At 34.0% G+C, this 22,559-nt stretch overlaps 1 protein-coding gene across 4 annotated transcripts in view; it reads left to right on the forward strand.

Annotated features, from left to right (window-relative positions):
• LOC150099961 (peroxisomal ATPase PEX1-like) overlaps positions 1 to 22,559 on the forward strand; it is a 324,099-nt gene that overhangs the window by 95,820 nt on the left and 205,720 nt on the right. For all 4 annotated transcript variants that reach the window (XR_016549251.1, XM_090402786.1, XM_090402787.1 and 1 more), the window contains 2 exons: positions 6,126 to 6,249; positions 13,499 to 13,790. Coding sequence is in view for 3 of the 4 variants with exons in the window: in XM_090402786.1 (XP_090258912.1) it covers positions 6,126 to 6,249; positions 13,499 to 13,790 (416 nt within the window). In the remaining variant the exon portion in view is untranslated. The remainder of the gene's footprint in view (positions 1 to 6,125; positions 6,250 to 13,498; positions 13,791 to 22,559) is intronic.

Raw genomic sequence — 22,559 nt, forward strand, 5'->3', positions numbered from 1 at the left:
TCACTGTCACCACCTGGTGGCAAAATGGTCACGTCCTTAACTGAGACACCTGACATTGTGATCAGATGTAGCACCCTTTGTTCTCGAGTTGCTTCTTTCACATGCAGCTTGAGATAGTTGTCATGCATAACAGCTCAGTAAATTCTCTTTCATGCTTACTCTGTTACCCAATCAGTATTTGGATAATTTAAGTCACCTCTAATAATTACTCATTTGGATTATTTGGCAATGTATTTCTTCTTCCCCACAAATGAACTGCCAAATCTATAGCACACACACCCCACCATATATTTCATTCTATTAGCCACCACTGCACACCTGATAGCCTCAAACCCAGTGCTGCATGGGAAATTATACCCCATTATTGCTTTCATGTGTTTCTATCCTAACTGGACTCAAGGCATCGGATATCTTAGTAGTACTCTCCTTCCTCTCTCTTCTGCCATGAGAGCTAGGTTTCAATGCTAACAATTTTAGGCCACAGTGTATTCACCAAAGTAACAAACTCAACCACTTTGTTTCCAATGTTCATGGCATTTGTGTGTAGATATAATAGGTTACCTCCTCACTTTTTCTTTTACTTAAATCTATAATTTGCTTGGCCCAGTTGGGCAACTTTCTCTTTTCTTTCCCCACAAACACTCAAAATGCCTGAACCCAAAATATAGTTCATCCATTCATAATTCATAATGATTCATAATGGTGCTGATTAGCATTCCTATTACTATTACATCTACACATTCTAACTGAATTTACATACACATCCTCAGCATTCTTTCCAAGATATGATCCAGTTTCCTTACTCTGTGGGGGTGGTTAGACATGATAAGGTGTTAGTTTGTTTGGTAACCTCTTTGGGACAATATGTAAATTTTTTAATAATTTATACACTTTTTTTTTTTTTTTTGTAGGATCCCAATCTTTAATCTAATAAGCAGAGGAGTACTTCAGGAGATTACTTATTTGGTCCATAACAACAGTTGCATTTCTTGCATCTGTTTTGGTCATAATAATTTTTTTTATTCTTATATAACTATTAAGTGCTGATATTTCTTTAGGAGGAAAATTACTCTTGGGAGGTTTGTATTTTATTCACAATATCAGCTACATCTAAATGAATAATATTAGCCATCATGGCTGACAGATCATAGATACTACGTTTCATGCCAGTTATTATTTTCAAAACTGATACTAAGGGGGGGGGGGGCTAATGAATCTTTTGAGAGTTGCTATAAAGATAGATATTCACCACTGCATGTTCTTGCTGTAGCTTCAGTCAAGAACTTTTTTTGTTCTTGAAAAGCTTCAAATTTTTTTCAAGTGATGGGTTTTTTTTTCACTTTTTTAAATTCATTAGCAGCAGCATTTTTGCAGGTGGTATATAGAATAGACCATAGTTCTGGATTTAGGATTTCCAAAAGCTCTTCCTGTAACTCAGTGATGGCAGCATTGATTTTAGCTAGGTTAACACTGGTGTTGTCAATACTTCTCAGATCAGACTTCTATCTGATCTGAGAAGATAATCTGAATCTCAGAGGGTTAGGAATACAACATCTTTTTAGGAAAGCAAGCTGCTTGAGTTGTGATAATTTTAGTTTCCATTTACCTAGCTGTCATGCTTCATGTGCAATTACTTCTCAGTGGAAAATTTGAATAAGGTAGGTAGACTAGAGAAGTTGACTGTTGATGACCTCCATTTATTTTAGAAAAGATTGATGTGATGGCAAGGATTAGTAGTTTGAGCATAGATTTTTATCTCTCATTTCTGATGTGGGCTGAATGTATTAAGATAGATGTCAGCTGAGTATAAAAGAGTAGGATGATACAGGACAGGCATGTTAGGCTGGAGTACAACTTTTGATTACAATTAAGTAGATACCATCAGGACTAGAAGAATTTGTGGTACCTAGGTTAAGATTCTTCTAATGTCTTTCTTGTGAAAGAGCACAGGATGTGGTTCATTCTTTCTGGTTATTTTGCCTTAATCATTTATGCAGAACATGCAGGAGGAGAAGAATGACATTATGTGTTGGCTTTTGCTAGAACAAAGAGGACACTTAGCCTGAGGGATGGATTATGATAAGTGTAAATTAAAGATGCCAAGAAATTTTATCCAAGTGTGAGCAAACAAAGTTTGCACACTTGGATACTGGGCTACTGGGCTCAACTACGTCACAACTGGGCTACTTGTATATAGAGGCTAATGACTTCACATGAGTTGCCTTAGTATCCCATAATGCAATACACATATCCTTATGGACATATAATGCTATGCATTATGAGAAGGGCCACTACCTGACTGGTTTGACCTTTATTGAGGTCTCATCAGTGGAAACCAGGTCCAGAAGTGATACCAAGGTTGAAGTAATGCAAATGTCATATTTCTATATACAAATAGTCAAAAGGTGTCAAAACCAATAAAGGGTTAAAGATCCAAATGTCAAGTCCATCTTGCCAGAAGTGTTAACCTTGATATCTCTTCTGGGTATGGCTCCTACTGATGAAATCCCATAAAGGTCAAAACCAGTGTGGGTAGTAGCCCTTCAATGCTTTGCATTATGGGATACTAAGGCAATTAATGTGATGTCATTATCCTCTATATACAAGTAACCTAGTCATGAAGTTACTTCACATATAAACTTTGTTTGCTTACACTTGGATAAAGTATGAAACCAAGAATATACTTTCTTGGCATCTTTAATTTATAGTATAACCAAGTGAAAAAACTTTCAACATATGATAAGTGTATCCAGATAAGGAAGTAAATTTTGTTTTTCAGTATTACTGATGAAATGTAGGTGCTTGTATTGTTTGTTTAGGTTGTTGAAGAAAATTTCCAGTTTGACTAGGATGTTAAATTAAAAATACAGAGTGTTTCAAAAAGAACATCCCGATTTTCAAATCGGGATGTTGGATGTTGTCCGTGCAACAGGTGGAGGGCACATTGAGCATTTGTAATTGTGGTGAGTGAAACTTTAGGCCTTACTTCATACTTGATAATTTATTTTGTAACTGTACCACATTTTCATTATTGAATATAATTATTTGAAATTGGGTCATTCTTTTTGAAACACCCTGTATATTTAAAGAAACTTGGGGTTTTAGAGTGGTCTAGGACAGTGTTCTTCAACCTTTTTACACCTGCAGACCGGGGAAAATAGGAGAAATGTTTCACAGACTGGCTGACTGCTAAGACAAAAGCAGAAACCAATGTAGATAGTATTTTATTTATTAAATCCAATGTTATGTAATTACAATTTTTAGCTAGTGCGACATCTGCTGCTGCTTAAAGGTTAGAAAATTTGTTGTTACATGGCTGGAGCATTGTTTCTGAGAGACAAAGAAATTTTTGGCAGATTGCCAGGAAATTTCCGCAGACCACAGGGTGAAGAACAAGGGTCTAGGGCAGTGGTGGCGAACCTTTTTTATGTGCGCGTGTCAAAAGTTTACAAATCGAGTTGTTTACGTGCCGGCATGTGCCAAAAATTTACAAATCAAGTTGCTGACGTGCAGGGCAGTTTTTAATAGGGGAAAAATTAATAGAAAATTTATTTATTTATTTACAATATATATATAATATTTTATAAATAATATTTTATTTTATTTATAATATTATTCAGTGTAAAATTGATTATTGCATTATTAAATTGATTTTAAAGATGTTGGTTTGAAAAAAAAAAAAAAAAAAAAAAACGGTAGGGAGAAAAATATTTATGCATTGTAACTCACCATACAAGTCAGCTGAGCAGGAGAAGCAGCAGAAGGATGTCAACTAGTAGGCAAAATATTACTGTATTTACTCGAATATAACTTGCCCTAGCATATAACTCGCACCGCTGTTTACTTTACGAAAAAAGACATTAAAAATTTTGCATATACCTCACACACAAAAAATGTTTAAACATGTTCAAGTCGAAGCGATAGAAACTCGCTTCCTGCGGTAACACCAAGCCCTCCCCAACAGCCATTATACTGCAGATGCAAGAAAAACAAGTAGTTTTATTGTATCCCTGAATAAGGTACAGAGGCTTTTGCTGTCTGTGTAATATATTTCTCAACAAAGTACAATTAGAGACAACTGGAATAAAAACTAATGAATCACATGTCCCCTCTCACAGAAACTATGCTGTATAGACTCGAGCAAAACCATATATTGCATCGAAACACAGTATCTAACTAAAAACAATTGTCGAATTTTTTAATTACATGAAATAAGTGTTTGTTTTATTGCATTTGAAATTCTCGATGTCATTATGACAGATCATAAGGGTTAACTTCAAATAAAATTCTACCAAGAATGGAAACATGCCTATAATGAGTGTGTGGGTTCGCCTGCCAGATCAAACAAACAGCCATAAAATTCAACCAAGGGTTGAAACGTTCTGTGAGTTGAGCCCACTGGTAATGAGAAGTTCCGTCGGAAAGATAAACGACACTCCGTCATGAATGTGTTAAAACTAAGAAATATATAGTGAATGTTGTTATGACAGTTTCAGATGTTATGGAATTTTGTTGAAGTGAATTAGCATTTCAACTCAACAACAATTGTCGGTTGCCCTTGTCTTTGGGTCGCGTGATCTTTTTCTAATACCGCACCAACCATATGCACGTCTTCATAGCTGCTCTCTTGTGTAAAACAAAATTTAACCTGTACGTATCGTAATAATTTAAAAAAGTTTAATAATTTATAAGCATATAAAAGGATATCACCTGTAAATCGTTTACGTGCCAGCAAAATTCTCGGATGTGCCATAGGCTCACCATCTGTGGTCTAGGGCATTTCATTCAAAAAGTTCCATATAAAAGTTGGCATGAGAAAAGTAGTGAGTCCTTGCTACTTATTCTTTTTGTAAATGAAAATTATTTTGCCACATTTAATAATCAGAATATGGGCAAAAAGGACTCTAATATCAGGTGGGTTGGTTGGTTGGTTGGATGGATTTACAGTCAAAGCATCGAGGACTATGAGGCTAGTGTATTATGTCTAAATTGTGTGTATTCTTCTGGCAGGTTGTCTGTTATGCAGGATGAAAAACCAGAGTTTGCAGGTAGATAATCCCTGCTACTATTGTTTGAGACCAGCTTACTTGCATTCAGTTGAAAAGCCATGATAATGATCCTTTGCATTATAGATGGACTTTAAACCTAGGTCTTTCCAACTATACAGTATTTTCAATAACACCTCAGCTATGGAGGGGCTAATATTAGGTGGAATTTTATTATCTGAATATCTATTATAACTTCAGCGATCTGGACATTCATAACTAGAGTAGATGGTGCTGTTTTTTTAATTTTGTATTTGAAGTGTATTTTATGTAGGAAGAAGAAAACGCTATCCTACTCCTTGCTGATGATTTCTTAGCCAAGATATCAGCAGCAGTGCTAAAGGAATAGTGACCTAGTAATGATTGTAATCTGTATGTTCCTTAAGCTATTGACCAACATTGCACATTATTTTTAGGAAGGCCCTAAATTTTGGAGAGAAATAATGTGGTTTGAATTTCTTATAGTATATGTCAGCCATTTCATGGTCAACATACTTCATAGTTTTCTTTTTTGGATGCAGTTGGTTGAGATATAATGTAGTAATTGGTTTGTGCTGTTATCTGAAATTGTTATCTAATTGATTCATTTTTGGTCAGTTAACTGTTCTGTCGAGAAATAGCTAATTCTGCTTATTTTTGTACTGAATTATTAATAAAATATTTATATATTTATAAAAATGCTAATAATGTATGTAATGCAAATTTTGAGCTTACTTTATATTTATTGTATGGGGGGGGGGGTCTGGAAATTTCTGATAAACACCTAGAACAAAAATGATATTAATACAACTGATATAGCCACAAGAAAGAACATACTAGTAGCAGAGTTATGAAGGTAACTTATGGTCTTATATTCTTATATCCTTGTTATATCAGTTGCCTTGCCTTAATATCATTTTTGTTCTTCTAGGTGTTCTCAGAACTTTCCAGCCCCCCCCCTTCATATAACATATGCTTTTTTTTTTTGGCTGATATTTTTCTGACTTATTTTGATATTTCAATATATTTTGTTTATGACTGGTGACCTCATAAATTATTTTTATGCAATATTCATTTAATTCTTTATTTTCTGGTGTATAGTCATCGACAGTCACAGAGAAAATGGTCACGGATGCCTTCATAACATGGACAGAAAATGCCTGTAAATATTCACCATATGCAGTAGTATGTGACAGAACTTTGATTCATCTTCCATTAGAAAAAGGTAACTTAAAATTAGTTACTGCATTCACCTTATTTTTAAAAGAGTTGATTTCTTAATGGTGGTATTCAGTAAATGGCTTAGTAAATGAAATCAGTGTATTTAGCATAAATTCAGCATATTAACTGAAGTTGAGATATTTGGAATTATACATTTGCTAACCTTGTTAGCCAAGTGAATAGTATCTCCATCTCCAACTAACTGTGGGTTTGGGGGGGGGGACAATCAAAAACATCCATACTACAATGTAGTATGGATGTTTTGGATTGTCTTTAACTAGTAGATGATTATCATCACCCATTGTGAGATCACAACCATCCCTTATTAAAGGCTTTAATATAAACAAATTTAAAATGGAAAAAATTCCATTTTTGCACAAAGGATCGCTAGATTATCTGCCCCTTATTTAGTCTACTTGCAACGCTATATTTACTATATTTAGCACCTTTTCAGAGAGGGAATGATCTATAAACATATATATATATATATATATATATATATATATATATATATATATATATATATATATATATATATATATATAAATAAACATATCTTTCTTCAGAGATTTCTGTCATTATGTTGAAATTTGAGAGTTTTGTTTGGTATAAAGACCATATAATAAATTCCCTTATACAAAATATTATTAGTCATCCAATTCTTTACTAGTTTTTGTACACTTCTTTAGGAGATATTTTAGATATAAGTTAAATGATAAGAGACCATTACTGTATCAAAGTAAAAAGAATTGAATCAATAGTTGAAAAATGGTTTAACAATAAACAGATAATGGCATACATACTTATCTAGAACTATTGCGTTTCAAAACATAAGGTGTATTGTTTAGAGAAGGATAATCGGCATTTGTTATGAGACAATCTCTATTAGGATTGTTTTTATTCCGATTCGGGTTCAATTCCGATTGGTGCAATGACTTTTAATTGTTTTTCTTCTAGAATCCGGAAAATCACTGACTCAAGACCAAATACAAAAATATACACATTTAATAAAACTAAAACAATATATACACTTTAAATAAAATTACAATATTACAAAAATACTGGATCCAAGGACTTCTAAAATAAATCTACGCTTTAGAGATTTTCTATCCAAAAATATTAAAATCACTCATTCTATAACTGAATTTGTTTAACATATACTTAATCACATCTGTAAGACTAAACACCTTGTTTTTTACAACAACAGAAATGTTCATAGTCTGTTTCTTTAGTAGGCCCTTTCTACAAATATAAAAACTTGCTTCTTCTTTTCCATAGGATCCTTTCTTATCTCCCTTATATATAGCACACAATATTATTGCTCCTGTCTCACTGATGTATAAATACTCTTACGTCTTGCAGTTCAGGTTGATGCACAATTTACTAATTTTGGTACTGGAGGAAAAAAAGTTTCTTCTACTACTTCAAAAACAACATATCTAAGTTGAGCTAATTCCATCGCCCTTTCCAGTAGAAATAACAAATATATCTGGCATCCTTAAGACAGATGAAACTTTCCAAACAGAGTTTCCTCGCATATTCCTTTAAAACGTCGACTGCAATATCTTCTTTCATTTACTAATTACTTGTTGACAGTCTCAACTCCTCCAGTTTAAACATTCACAGTTTTACTATTCCTTTTCGGAATCGACTATTAATTTTCTTCCGACTGTCACATAAAACTAAACTTCATAAGAACAAAATTCTTCCGGTCTGTGTTCTTTAAACTTCCATTAGCTCTCCCTTGTTTTTTCCCTTTACCGAACACTCTGTCTCTCAGCTGTCAATCACCCATCAAACTCCTTGGTGAGCATGCACACTCCATGAAAGTGGCAAGCAAGAAGTTAGGTATAATGGCTGACTTGTCTCCATTAGCATAACAAGAATGTCTTTTCAAGACACAACACTTAATAATTTTAAATTACAATAACATTTCTGAAAGTAACACAACTATCCAAATCCAGTAAGTACATCAATTTTTTTTAAATGCTTTACATTTCATTTTGACAAAATAACATCAATAAGGAGCACATCGCAAGTGCCGACAATATGTATTATGAAAACAAAACTAATAATGTACTAACATAAACAATTTGTAAAAATATTCATAATTTTAAATTATGATTATTTTTACAGTATCATGTTAAGGTCGGTGTGTATAAAATATTTTATGAATAATGACCAGACTTAGTGTAGGATGATACCTTTGTATTTATTGCATTGAGTAGGTGAGTATACCCTTTCTTATGCTTCCTTCAATTTTCTGAGAAAAAAAAAATTATGTTCCCCAATATGGCATTTCTCTTTCTTGCCAAAGAACAGGATGCCTTTGTTGATTGTATAATAGGCTAATTTTAATTTGTGTTTTCTCTTCTTTATCACATCTTTAACATGTTTTGACATGCAGATGTCTCTGGATCCTGCTTGTCCTACATGTCATACAATAGATATGATGAATGCCTGGTTTCTTAAGGGATGGATGAAGTGGTTTAGGAGAATGTAAAAATCTTGAGATCTTGCACAGTGAGGTGAATTCTACTTTTATGTCATGTCGTTAAAGTGTTTTGGAAGTTTTTATGTTATTTATTTGTTATAAGGAAATATTACTGCACCATAATAATCTTTCTTTTTGTTGCTGCCTGGTTTTTTTCTAGATCTTGTTGATTGTCATATACTTATATTCATTTTGAGATATTGTATGGTTGAGGTATTTTAGCTCTTCATTCCTCCTTATATTGCCAGAGATGTATATTCTATTCTTTAGTGTTTGAATTATTCGTATCTTTTGTGGGTAGTAGTGGTGAGATGCAATTATGCTTTCTGTATACTGAGTAAATGTTTTTTCTCGTCTGAGACATCCATCAGTATGTCAAAAAAAGTAGCATCCTGTTGTTTCAAGTTCAAGAGTGAAATTTATGTATGGGTATAGTCCACTCAGGTAGACTGTGAATCCTTCTAGACATTCTTTGAACCTAATAAGAAATGTATTGAAAATCCAAAATATTGTTGTGTTATGTGGATGATATTTTTCTGATCTGACTGGGTTCAACAGAACATCTAGTAGAATTCAGCCTACCTGAACAGCCTCCATTCACACAAAAATTTCACTCTTGAACCTGAAAGCAATAGTCCTATTGCTTTCAGGTTCCATCACTAACAACATTAAAGAGGAATCAAGAACTAAAATACCTCAACAATTCATATCTCAAAATGGATATAAGTACATAATGATCAACAGGGTCTTGCAAAAAATTCTGGCAAACAAGAATACAAAGGTGCATTAATCTTCCTTTGTATCTTTTACATGTTCCTTTATATCTGTTATATGCATGATTTATATCCTGCATATAACAGAAAATTTCTAAACTAATCTGACACTAAATTGGGTGTTGCTACAAGCCAAGGAGTACAGAGAGTGGGGCAGCTGGAGATGTTTAGGCAGTTGAGCTTGGCAAGTGCAAGAAGCATGATTGTTATAGAACATTTTAACTACAGCAGTATGAGCTGGAAAGAGGAAAATGCATGTAGTAATAAGGAATTGGAATTTCTAGAATTCTGTCGGGTGATTATAATAGTTTTAGATATCAACTTGGGACAGTTCCCTGGAGGGCAGAATTGGAAGGCCAGGATATCATTAGTGCTTGGGAAATTCTGAAGGAATATTTGTTAGCAGCAATAGTAAGCTGTATTCCAATTGAGTGAAGAAGCAGACACAATTTGGTGTAAAGTGGATGACAACAATATCAAATAGGAACTGCAGGTGAAAAAGAGATTATGGAAGAGATACGAGGGGGTCTGAAACGTTCTCGACCTAACGATGAAAAAACGAATTTATAATTTCAAAATTATTTTTCAACATAATCGCCCTTAAGCCTAATACATTTATTCCAGCGAAGCTAAACAATTTTCCTGTTATCCCATCCCTATAGTGGTTCTTAGTACTGCAAAATACCCCTCTACAGCTGCAATCACCTCTTAATTCAAAGAAAAACGCTGACCAGCGATGAAGAGTTTTAGTTTTGGGAAGAGATAGAAGTCAGAGGGAACCAAATATGAGAAATAGGGTGGATGTTCCAACAATTCATAGTGCAGATCCAGTAATTTTTCCATTGCCAAAACACCTTTGTGGGCAGGTGCATTGTCCTGATGAAAGATGATTTTTTTCTTCTGCAAACCGGGTCTTTTCTCACGAATGTTTTTGTTTAGTCTGGTTAAAAGATCGGAATAATATTCCCCAGTTATTGTTTTACCCTTTTCAAGATAATTAATAAACAAACTGCCTTTATCAACCCAAAACATCAGTGCCATTACCTTTCCTGCTGATGAAACTGACTTTGCCTTCTTTGGCGCTGAAAAACCAGCTTCTGTCCACTGTTTTGACTGCTGTTTGGATTCTGGTGATCCAAGTCTCATCCATAATAATAAATCAATGCACAAAATCAGTTTTATTCTTTTAAAACGCTTCAAGCACCTTTCAGAAATTTTCATGCAAATGCATTTTTGATCTGCTGTGAGCAAGCACTGCACCCATCTTGCTCAAAACCTTTTCATTTGCAATTCTTTATGCAAAATATATCCTACACGTTCTTTTGAAATGCCTATAGTCTCAGTAATTTCATGCACTTTGACTCACCGGTCATCCGTTACCATATCATGCACTTGATCAGTGATTTTTGGTGGTGGTGCTACACTTTTTGGACGTCCTTCATATAGATCATCTTCAAGGCCACGTTTAAACTTGGCAGCCCATTTCTTAATTGTCGAAAATGAAGAAGAGTGCCCAAAAACTTTTTATGAACTTTGAATGAATTTCTTTTGGCGTTAAACCTTCTTTTACACCACCCTCCACACAAAGTGGTTTCTTTGTGTAGAGGGTGGTGGAACCGTGGAATGCATTGCCTGATAGAGTGGTGAGAGTAAGAACGGACAGTGAGTTCAAGGAGTGGTATGATAGACTTTGTATTTCCTAGGAAGGACCTCCCATGATGAATCTCTTGACTCCATGGAGGCCTGAATAATGATAATAATAATAAATTATTATCATTATAGACTAGATGATCTATAGTTTTTGTGTAGACTGTATAGACTAGAGAGAATAGATGATCTATAGTTTTTGTGTGTGTAAAAAGAGGTTTAGGCATTGGCCATATTTATTTTAGTTATTTAAAAGTATTAACTGACAAACATCATACAGATATAATTAATATGATAATTATTTATTAAACTGCTGATTTTTTCTGGATTTCAAGGCAGTATAAATTGAGTAAATGCAGAAACAATTCAAAAGACTGTCTCCCCTTTTATTTTTTAATTAGTGAAGCCATACTTTTTTAGGCTCATTAGAGTGCTTCATTTTACTAATGCTGATCCCAAAAATAATATGTCAGACTTGTAACAACTCCCACACCGTACGGCCATGTTTTTCTTCCATTTAATGTTATGTGAAGGGGTATCCAGTGCATGGTCATTCAATGCTGACTTGCTATGTGATAACTTGCTAATTGATAGTTTATGTATTTCTTATGTTTTTCAAGGCAAATGTTAACAGATCTTTCTGTACATTTGCAGTAGACAACATTACAGGTTCGATAGACTTTAGACTTTATTCACTCCTGGATGAGATCTGTATATATAAATGTTTGAAGAGCAAGAGAGGAATAATTAATAGCAGCAAGTACTTTCTAGATCTTTGCTCTGGAAATAACTACCCTTACTAATTCTATATTCCCACATAAAAAATATCTATAAATGAAGAGAAAATGAAAAGAAAAAGGAAAGTATTATTAATATTATTATTATATGGGCACCTCCATGGAGTTGAAAGACTCATTGTGGGAGACCCAAACTATCTATACAATGTATCATGCCTCTCCTTGAACTCATTGACAGACAAGGTACTCACAACTGATTCTGGCAATCCATTCCCCTCATTCACAACTCTCCAATCAAAAAATTTAGTCCTCTTACCTCTACTAACCACACCTTTTTTCAACTTCCAGGGATGACCCCCTTGTTCTGGCCACTCTTACCAAGAGTTGTACGTTACAATTGTTCAAGCTAGTCCCATTATACTAAATTGTTGTTGTTTCGCGTACTGTAACAAACTGTTTTTGTGCTCTGAAGATGCTGGATAGAATACCAACAAAATATCAGCAATAAGTTAATAAATAGTTATTTTTATCAGTCTGTGTTCTCATCTATACCATTAAAATTAATCAGCATGTACAACGAACACATAAGCCTTTCTACATGTTTGATGGTGACATGGAATGTAGTATAATTTTAATTTTCATCCTCTTATAGATTATTTTTTATTATTCTATTTATATTATTTATATTTTTCTTTATATTATATTATTATTATTACATGACACTTCCAAGGAGTCCAATGACTCATTGAGGGAGGGCACCTACTCTACAGCTCTCCATCTCCAGCACTAGTATTTTCACAGACAATCACAAACATCCATGCCCACAGTGGGATTCAAACTCATAGCATTTTGGATGGAGAGCAGATACACTAATCACGTGGCCTACCAGGCCGACTGATTATTATTATTATATAATTTGTATTATTCTATTTTATATTGTTGATTAAAGCAAAACAAAAACCAGCGCCAAAAAAAAAAGCTGTCATATAACTGACATTGTCACTTCCAAACTAATGACAAATTATAATATGTGTTCAATGAGATTAATCACTTGACTGCTGAATGACATCATGGTGTTATAGATTATTGTTACATGCAGACCATGTATAATAGAAATAATATTTAAAATTTACAAATTTCATGATTTAAATGGAATTATTGTTTCAGAATTTATTTAAGTTTTCATATGAATTGCAAAATGTGTGTGACCACAGCATTTTATGTGTTATTGAAAATTTAAGTATTAGACATATATTATCCAAAGATTAATAAATTAATAAATTCTTCGATAATATATGATAATACTTTGATAATATATTTTAGACATAAAATTATGGAAAATTAGTCAGCTATATAATAGTCCTGTAATTTTAACATTAAACTAAACTATATGTATCAACATTTTTCACTCAAGTATTTTTCAACAAGTATTTTCAGACAATACTAATTTACTTTATGACTTCAGCATAATGGTTTAATTGATTGTATTGTAATTTTCTATTTTATTTTATATGTTTATTATTATTTATATATATATATATATATATATATATATTTTTTTTTTTTTTTTTTAATTGCAGATATTTAAAATTTTTATTTTAGGTGGAACTGATTTTGTTCTGAAATTCAAAGCACCTCTGTCCTCACCAGTTGCTGCATCTTCACCAACAAATAGCTTACCAGAAAATGCATCTCCAACTAGATATACTTCATCAAAATCTCCATCTGACTTAGATCAATACGGATACATCAGCCCAAAGTTTATAAGAAGCATTGGCATACAACTTGGTGACCACATATCAATAAGAAGTCCTACTTCTCAGATGCATTTACCAAGCTGGAAATCACATGGTTTAAATCTTGTAGCACCTGGTGTAAGAAGTGAAGCATTAGGGTACTTCATATTTCTAAATTAATACATTTAGCATATTTATTTGAGTATAAAATAATTTTGTATAGCATCCTCTGTGAAAAAAAGAGAATGGGAAGAATCCGAATCTAACATTTCTGATTGCTGTCACACTTTGAAATATTACTGCTAATGTCTTTGGCTGTCTGTTATTCTTGGCACTTTGTGCACTATAATTGGTTTTAGGCTTTATCAACAGATCACATGCTTTCTGAAGGTTGAGCATCTTATTATTACTTGACACCTCCAGTGGGAGGGTTCCATATGCATCAAGGGGAGGGCATCTACTCTACAACTTTTCATGTTCTTTATAATTCAGCTAACCTACATATGCCACTGTTATTCTTCTTTCCCAAAAACTGGTTGTCATCTTTTTTATTTGATACATAGTACATTTTAAAAACTTTACATAATAATAATACTTTGTATTTCTGAACAACCTGGCAATAGTGTTATAGTTCTTTTTAAAGGATATGCTTGCATTGCTCCATTAGCATATTTATTATAACATCTGAATAGAAACCTTATTGCCATCTCATGTCAAAACAAAAGCCACTAGATTTTTCTAAAAGCTGAAAGGATTCACTGACAATATTGAATGTTAGTGAATCAAGTCAAACTGATTTCCATTAAATCACTTAATAAGTGAGTATTAAAATATATTCTGAAAATATATTTTCAAAACCAGATTTCTTTATGGCAAGCCTTGAAGAAAACGCTGATTGATTCAGCTAGAGAGGCATGTGGTGAAGTTGTCTGCAAGGATAGAAAAATTAGAACTCCATTGTGGACACAGGAAGTTAAAGAGGCAGTGAAATAAAAGAAGAAAGCATATCAAAAGTTCCTGGCAAATAAGTCAGCTTGTGCTCTTAGAGAATACAGAGACAAATGTAAGAAAGCTAAACAGTGTCTAAAACTAGCTAAACAAAAGTCATGGGAAGACTTTGGCAAGAATATAGAAAATAAATATCAAGAAGGTGGCAAAATATTCTAGAGGTTGTTGAAGAAGCTTAGGAATGGAGGAAAGAGTGCTGTAAAAGGAGTTAGAGATGATAAAGGTGACATGAAAATGGGAGAAAAAGCTATCCTTGAAGTATGGAGTAATTGCTTTGAAAATTTGCTAAAAAAACAAGCAGTGATAACAGCACAGTGATAAAAAAACACTGACCAGGCATTAAGTCAGGAATACATATTCATACTTGAAGTAGAAAAAGCCATCAAAGGCTTGAAATGTGGAAAGGCTGCAGGAGTAGATGATATTCGACCAGAAATGCTGAAGTACGGTGGTATAAAAGTCGTACAGTGGCTGCACTGCATAGTTCAGAAAGCCTGGACAGACAGACAAATTCCCAATGATTGGAGTAGAGCTCTCATAGTACCCATATATAAAAAGGGAAATAAAACTGAATGTGAGAATTACAGAGGTATTCCCTACTGAGTGTTCCTGGCAAGATCTATGCAAGTATACTTGAGAAACGGTTGAGAAGAATTGTGGAAGAAAAGCTTGGTGAAGAACAAGCTGGATTCAGGCCAAATAGAGGCTGTCAGGATCAGATCTTCACTTTACGACAAATAGTGGAGAAATCATGGGAATATAACAAAGATCTGTATTTAAGTTTTGTCGATTTGGAAAAGGCATATGACAAGGTGCCAAGAGAGAAGATATTCAATACGCTACAGTTATAAGGTGTCAATGGGACATTATAATCAAGCAATACTTAGTCTTTATTTGAGTTGTAAGTCAGCAGTTAGAATTGAAGGAAGTACAGGAAGATGGTTTAATGTTAAATACTAAAGAGGGGATAATGTACAAGGATGTACATTATCCCATCTATTATTCATTATCTATATGGATCACATTATGAAGGAAAGTGGTATTAAACATGATATCAAAATTGGAGATGTTAATGTCAGCTCTTTGCTTTATGCAGATGATGTTATACTTCTAAATAAATCCGCTACAAGTCTGCAAGATTCTCTGACTAAATTGAATAACTGTTGCAATAGATATGGTATGAAGGTCAGCAATAAAAAGACAAAGACAATGAAAATAGGCAGAATCATTGAAAATGTCAACTGTGTTGTGAATGGAGAACCTGTGGAACAAGTAAAACATTTCAGCTACTTAGGCACGATTTTTAGTGAAGATGGTAATTTAAATATGGAAATAGACAACAGAATCAGCAAAGCTGGTATGGTAGGAAGTCAATTGAATAAAATCATATGGAATAAGAGAGAAATTAGTCAGAACACTAAGTTAGCTGTATACAAGACAGTGTTCAAACCAGTTTTAACTTATGGATCTGAGAGCTGGGTCAGAAGTAAAACACTTGACCAAAGACTAGAGACCGCAGATATGAGAGTCCTGAGAAAGATTATAGGCGTGAACAGATGGCATCAACGGCAATATCATATTAAAAACGAGGATATTAGGAAAGAACTTGATGTTGGTCAGCATCCAGGAATGTGTTAGCAGAGCTAATCTCAGGTGGTATGGTCACTTAAACAGAATGGGCAAGGAAAGATTAGCAAAACAAGTGTTCTCTGCCAAGTTGGCAGGAAAACGACCCAGAGGATGACCAAGATATGGGTGAATTGATACAGTGAAGAAGTGCCTTAGATAATAGAAATATAAGATCTGATAATGTTGGAGTCTTGACAAGTAACAGACTGATTTGGAGGAAAATTGTGGATAGGAAGTTAGTAATGATGTAATTTTTTTCATGTAGTACTATCACATTCTGTACACCCCTTCAGGGTACATGTCAAGATTTGATGATGATGATTTCTTTATTTCATCAAGAAACTTTCTATTTGAAAGTTATATAAAGGTGGAAACTTGTATCTTTATTTTCTTTGTTCTCTAAAATCCATCTGTATCTGCAGCATGATTTTCTTTTTCTTAATAAGGCATGTTGCAACCTAAGCACTTCATGGCCTGTACGTTTAGTTGATAGATATTTTATCACACTGACATGTATATTCTCTTCCAAATTTAGTAGTCTTCATAATAAATACTTTTTTCAGGAAAAATGTTTTTTTAAGTTCAGTTTTCTTCCTTTCAGTGTGTAAAATATTGACTGGCCGAAATTCATTGAATCAAGAATGATTTTCTTATCAACAAAGTCAAGGATTGAAGGTAAACACCACAGTCTAATAAGCTAAACAAAAAAGAAATTGCAATTCACTTTTCCATTATCTAAGGTGAATGGAAATGAAATTCTTGTTCCATTGCAGTTTATATTTAATGGTATAATAACTATAACAACCTCATGTTTATGCACACATGTTATAAAAAATAATCACTGTACTGTTTGAAAATGTGCTTATATGTTTTGATAAATTATATCTAATATATTTATATCCATCTTTATATTTTAATACAGAGCTTATTTGTTATATGACATGAAATGTTAGAATATTATTTATAATGATTCTATATTCTTTTCGACCATCAATTAAATGCAAGAAATGAACATAAACTGGGTTGTATATTGGCCGAAGAATTTTTAATAATAAAAATAAAGTAAAAACACCGATAAGTTTTGTCCACTTCATGTTTGGCTTTGTCAGGGTGCATAAAAGTGATACAAAACAACTTAAATAGTTTATGAAGGAATAAACTGAATACAAATGTATTTTTTACAAATTCAGAAGAATGCATACGTCAAATGCCTGGAGCGTGTATGATATCAACTATTGTTATGCAAGCAGTGAAATTAAACTCTGGTGTACTTAGTGATCTTATGACATTTGGAAGACCCTCATAAGATCACTAAGTATGCCAGAGTTTAATTTTGCTGCTACTTACAGAACTTACTTGTATAACAATAGTTGACATCATACACGCTCCATGCATTTGATGTACGCGTTCTTCTGAATTTGTAAAAAATACATTTGCATTTGGTTTATTCCTTCATAAATTGTTTAAGTTGTTTTGTATCACTTTTATGTGCCCTAACGAAGCTAAACAGTTGGTGAAAGTTGTCAGTGTTTTTACTTTATTTCTTTATTAAAAATTCTTTGGTCGATATACAACCCAGTTTATGTTCATTTCTTCCAGAATATTATTTATTATAACTGTTCTGCTGTATAAGTACTTGTTAAAAATTAAGGAAATGATTTCTAGAAAATATTTGCATAGTAAGTATTGTGATTTTGAAGAAAAAAGTCAGTTTACATCTACCCTACAGCAATTATTAATAACCTGAATTTAAATGAAAATATGAAAATTTCATTCCATTAGCTTATGTTGATTCAGGTAATGTGATAGTTTAGGAATTGAATATTATATGAAGTGTTGTGGAATAATAGTAAAACTTTCTGAAAAGATCATGAAAACATAATATTAGTGTTTTAACAAAGAAATGAAGTACACTCAATGTAGTGTGCTCATAGAGACTACAGAAATAGATGTGGATTTTTTATTCCAGAATATTATCATATTTGGGATTTGCTTGAGACTTTTGGGACAATGGTTGGTTATAATGATTGAGTTTATTATAATGATGCTTGCTATAGTGTGAGAGCCATCTGTAATTAAAGCAGTGCAACCTATTGTAATAGTCAACTGTTACTGTACATTGCATAGTAAGCTTCTGCATTGATTGTTCCTCCCTTCATTAATTAAGTCTACCAACAGAACACCTTGGCAATCCCAAAACACTGTGGCCATGAGTTTTTGGACAGTAGGAACAGTTTTGAATTTTTTTGCATACAGGAGATTGTGGATGTTTCCAGGTTATGGAGTCTTGTTTGCTCTGTGGAGTAAAGTGATGAATCCACATTTCATTCCCTGTGACTAGGCAAATGAGAAAATCCTCACCTTTGTTGCTGTGTCACGACAGATTATTTACACACATCCCCATGGATGTTGCCTTGTGCTCCTCTGACAATTGCTGAGGCACCTAATAGAAATACGCTTTTTGAAAGCCAAGGACATCGTGAACAATTTTGTAAATGGTGGACTTACTCAAGTTCGCCACTTGTGCAATTTCACTCGCCAGCTTCAAGAACAGTGCCTTTAATGTGCAAAATGTTGTCTTCCGTCTTGCTCAATTAAGTCCTGCCCACCCAGTCTCAATCTTCAGTGTCACCACTGGCCGCTTTAAATTCATTGCACCAAAAACATACCTACTTCTTTGATATCACCTTTTCACCATACACAGCAACTGGTTCACGGTGAGTGTCACTTGTGAAGCACCTTTTGCTTGCAAAAAACGAAGGACTTCACGGACTCCTTTTTTGAACCACACTCACATAGTAGTCACCATCTTGCAACTGGAATTAGCTGTGAAGTGACAGTAGCACCACTGCAATGGCAATCTTTTAGAATGTTATTAACTGGTCTGTCTGTCCACTTTGTTTTACCTCATTCCCATTTGCCATTATGAATATAAGATTTATGTTACCCTACTTTTCAGAAACCCCTCATATAATAAGCTACAAGAAAAGTTCAATCCAAATCTCCAGTGTCAATTTTATTCTAAAGAAAAATCACTATAGAAACTAGAAACCTTCCACTCTGAAAAAAATATATTCCTTTAGTACACATGCATTCTATGCTAAGAACTGGCTCTAATATGTTGCCAGAAACTTCTGCATCACTTATTTCAGTGGTTACATTATGTTTGTTACTTTACTTTTCTTTTCCTTTCCTAAAAGGAAGGACACTTGTGTACAAATTTGGCAGACACTTAGAAGAGCAACTTTTTTTTCCCTAAAAAATGGCAAAATTTTGTATCTGATTTATTATTATGTGACACCTCCAGGGAGTCCAAAGACTCATCGAGGGAGGGGCACCTACTCTACAACTCTCTGTCTCACCACTCAATTCACCAACAACAAACTGCAACTACAGCAATGCCATCTACTGCTAACCACCACCACTAGTATTTTCACAGACAATCATAAACATCCATGCCCACAGCAGGATTCGAACCCACAGGTTGGAGAGCAGAGATTCTAACCAGTTGGCCAACCAGGCTGGCCATTTTATAGCTGAAATGTTTACCTGCTCTATAGGTTTTCTATTCAGGATACAGTTGATGTTTTTGGTGTTTCTGCCTATTTTCATTGTCTTTTTATTGCTGATTTTCATTCCAAATTTATTACTGTAATTATTCAGTTTAGTCAAAGAATCCTGCAGACTTGAATTTATTTAGGAGGATAACATTATCTGCATAAAGTAAAGAGCCAAGATTAACATGTCTAATTTTGATATTAGGCTTAATACTACTTTCCTTCATAATGTGACCATATAGATGATGAATAACAGCGGAGATAACATATACCCTTGTCTCATACCTGATTTAACATCAAATGATTTTCCTATACCTCCTTCAGTTCTAACTGCTGACTTACAACTAAAATATAGACTATGTATTGTCTAGTATAGCATCCCATTTACACTATGTAGCATTTTTGAACAGCTTTTCTCTTGGCACCTTGTCATTATGCCTTTTGAAGATCTACAAAACTTAACAGATCCTTGTTATATTCCCAAGATTTCTCAACTGTTTGTCTTAAATTCAAAATTAATTAGTTGATCTCAGGCATGGGCAAGCAGAGTTTTTTCCTCCCAGAAACTTGGATTTTTTTCATTCCATAAATTCAAAAAATCGATTGTAGGACACTATCTCAGTCATTAATATACTAAGCTGTCCCCCCCCTCCCCATGCTCCAAAACTTAGATAGGGCTAAATTGGCCTCACTTACTCCCATATGAAATAAAAGCTATTCGAGGATTTTTTTTAAGGATTATTATTATTGCACAGGAACCTCCATGAAGTCCTAAGACTCATCATTGGATACCCAAACTATCCACAGAATATTTATCATACCTCTCCTTCAATCCATTAAATGATGGAACTCTCAAAACTAACTCAGGCAATCTATTCCATTCATTCACCACTCTCCAAGCAAAAAACTCTAGTCTCCACACCCTTACTAACTACACTATTACCCAATTTCCAGGAATGACCTCTTGTCCTGCCCCCCCCCCTCCAGCCAAGCACTGAAAGATTTCTGCTGCATCAGTCCTATGAAACCCTTTAATAATTTTAAATCATATCTGCTCTATCTGTCCACATAGGAAATATTCCACAGACCACTCACCTTGCTCACTCATCTCTGGGGCCTCCTCACCACTTCCTCATCTCCAAGAAATTCAGATGACCAGACCTGAGCACAGTAATCCAGATATTGTCGTAGCAAGGCCTTATAAAAGTTGAATGATAATTTCCTTATCTCCGCATGTGTCTTCTTCAATAACCAAGTAATGTGAGCTACCCTTGCTATCTTAGCAATATTCCCTCTAAACTTCAATCCTATATCTACTACTATACCCAAATCTCTGGCTTCATCAATTTCCCCTCAGTTGGTACACAGCTTGTAATCTTTTTATCCCAAAATGCTTACCTTAACACTTTTCTACATTAAATTGACATTAATTATGTTTTGCACATAATGTCAGCTTATTTAAATCATCCTGCATGTTCTCTACATCACCTTTATTAACTATTACCCTGCCAAACTTTTTGTCATCCGCAAACAACTGAATATCTCCCTTCAAATTATTTCGGCCTGGTTGGCCGAGTGATTAGCATATCTACTCTTTAGCCAAAAGGCTGCAGGTTTGAATCCTGCTGTGTGCATGGATGTTTGTGATTGTCTGTGAAAATACTACTGGTGGTATCCATTAGATGGCATTGGTGTAGATAATGATGGTAGTTGCAGTTTGCTGTAGTTGGTGGAGTGGGTGCCCTGCCTTGATGAGGCTTTGGTCTCCTTGGAGGTGTCATGTAATAATAATTTACTGTACTTAATTACACAACAGTGATCTAACACCGAACCTTGTTTCACACCACTAGTCACCTGCTTTCTCCTGATTCTGCTTCGCCATATACTACTTTTTGATATCTTCGAATAACTACCCCTTGTATTATTATTATTATCCCAAGACCTCATGGAGTTAAAGACTCATCTAGGAGGTCCTTTTGTCATACAAACAGCTCATCATACCATGCCTTAAACACACTCAAATTCTCTGCAGACACCACACTCTCAGGCAAGGCATTCTAATCATTCACAACTCTGCATTCCAAAAACCTACTGCTCACTCCCCTGCTCACACCTTCCTTATACAGCTTCCAGGGATGTCCTCTGGTTCTTGCCTGATCTTCAACTGTTTGCTGTAAAACCTCTCTAACATTGATCCTATAACAACCCCTTACCAACTTTTTGGATGTCCTTCATGTGGACCATCTTCAAGGCTGAACAGCCATGTTTAAACTTGGCAGCCCATTTCTTAATCGGCGAAAACAAAGGAGAAGAGTGCCCATAAACTTTTATGAACTTTGAATGAATTTCTTTTGACGTTAAACCTTCTTTTACAAAAAAATTTATAACCGCACAATACTCAATTTTTTTCATAAGACATTTGACAATACAATATTCAGCAAATTTCAAATCAAGGATGTTATTATCATTTCATTTACATTCAATTTCTTTTTATTAATATACAAGTATTACATCGAGAATATAAATACTTGTTAAATCTGAATGAAAGGTAATACATATAAATTCTTTCATTCAAAATTTAACACCACTGACACTGACTCATATATTATAATGAGCTGTCCCCCCCATTATGTCTAGTTTATCCTCCCTCAAAATATGAAACCCCTCACATTATATCCCTTTAAGTACATTGCCTGCTGTTAACCAAGTCTCATTAATACCTATAACTTTTAG

This window comes from Typopeltis vanoorti, chromosome 13 (assembly GCF_054136105.1).
Source record: "Typopeltis vanoorti isolate ZY-2024b chromosome 13, IOZ_Tvanoo_1.0, whole genome shotgun sequence".
In the NCBI taxonomy this organism is placed as follows: domain Eukaryota; kingdom Metazoa; phylum Arthropoda; class Arachnida; order Uropygi; family Thelyphonidae; genus Typopeltis; species Typopeltis vanoorti.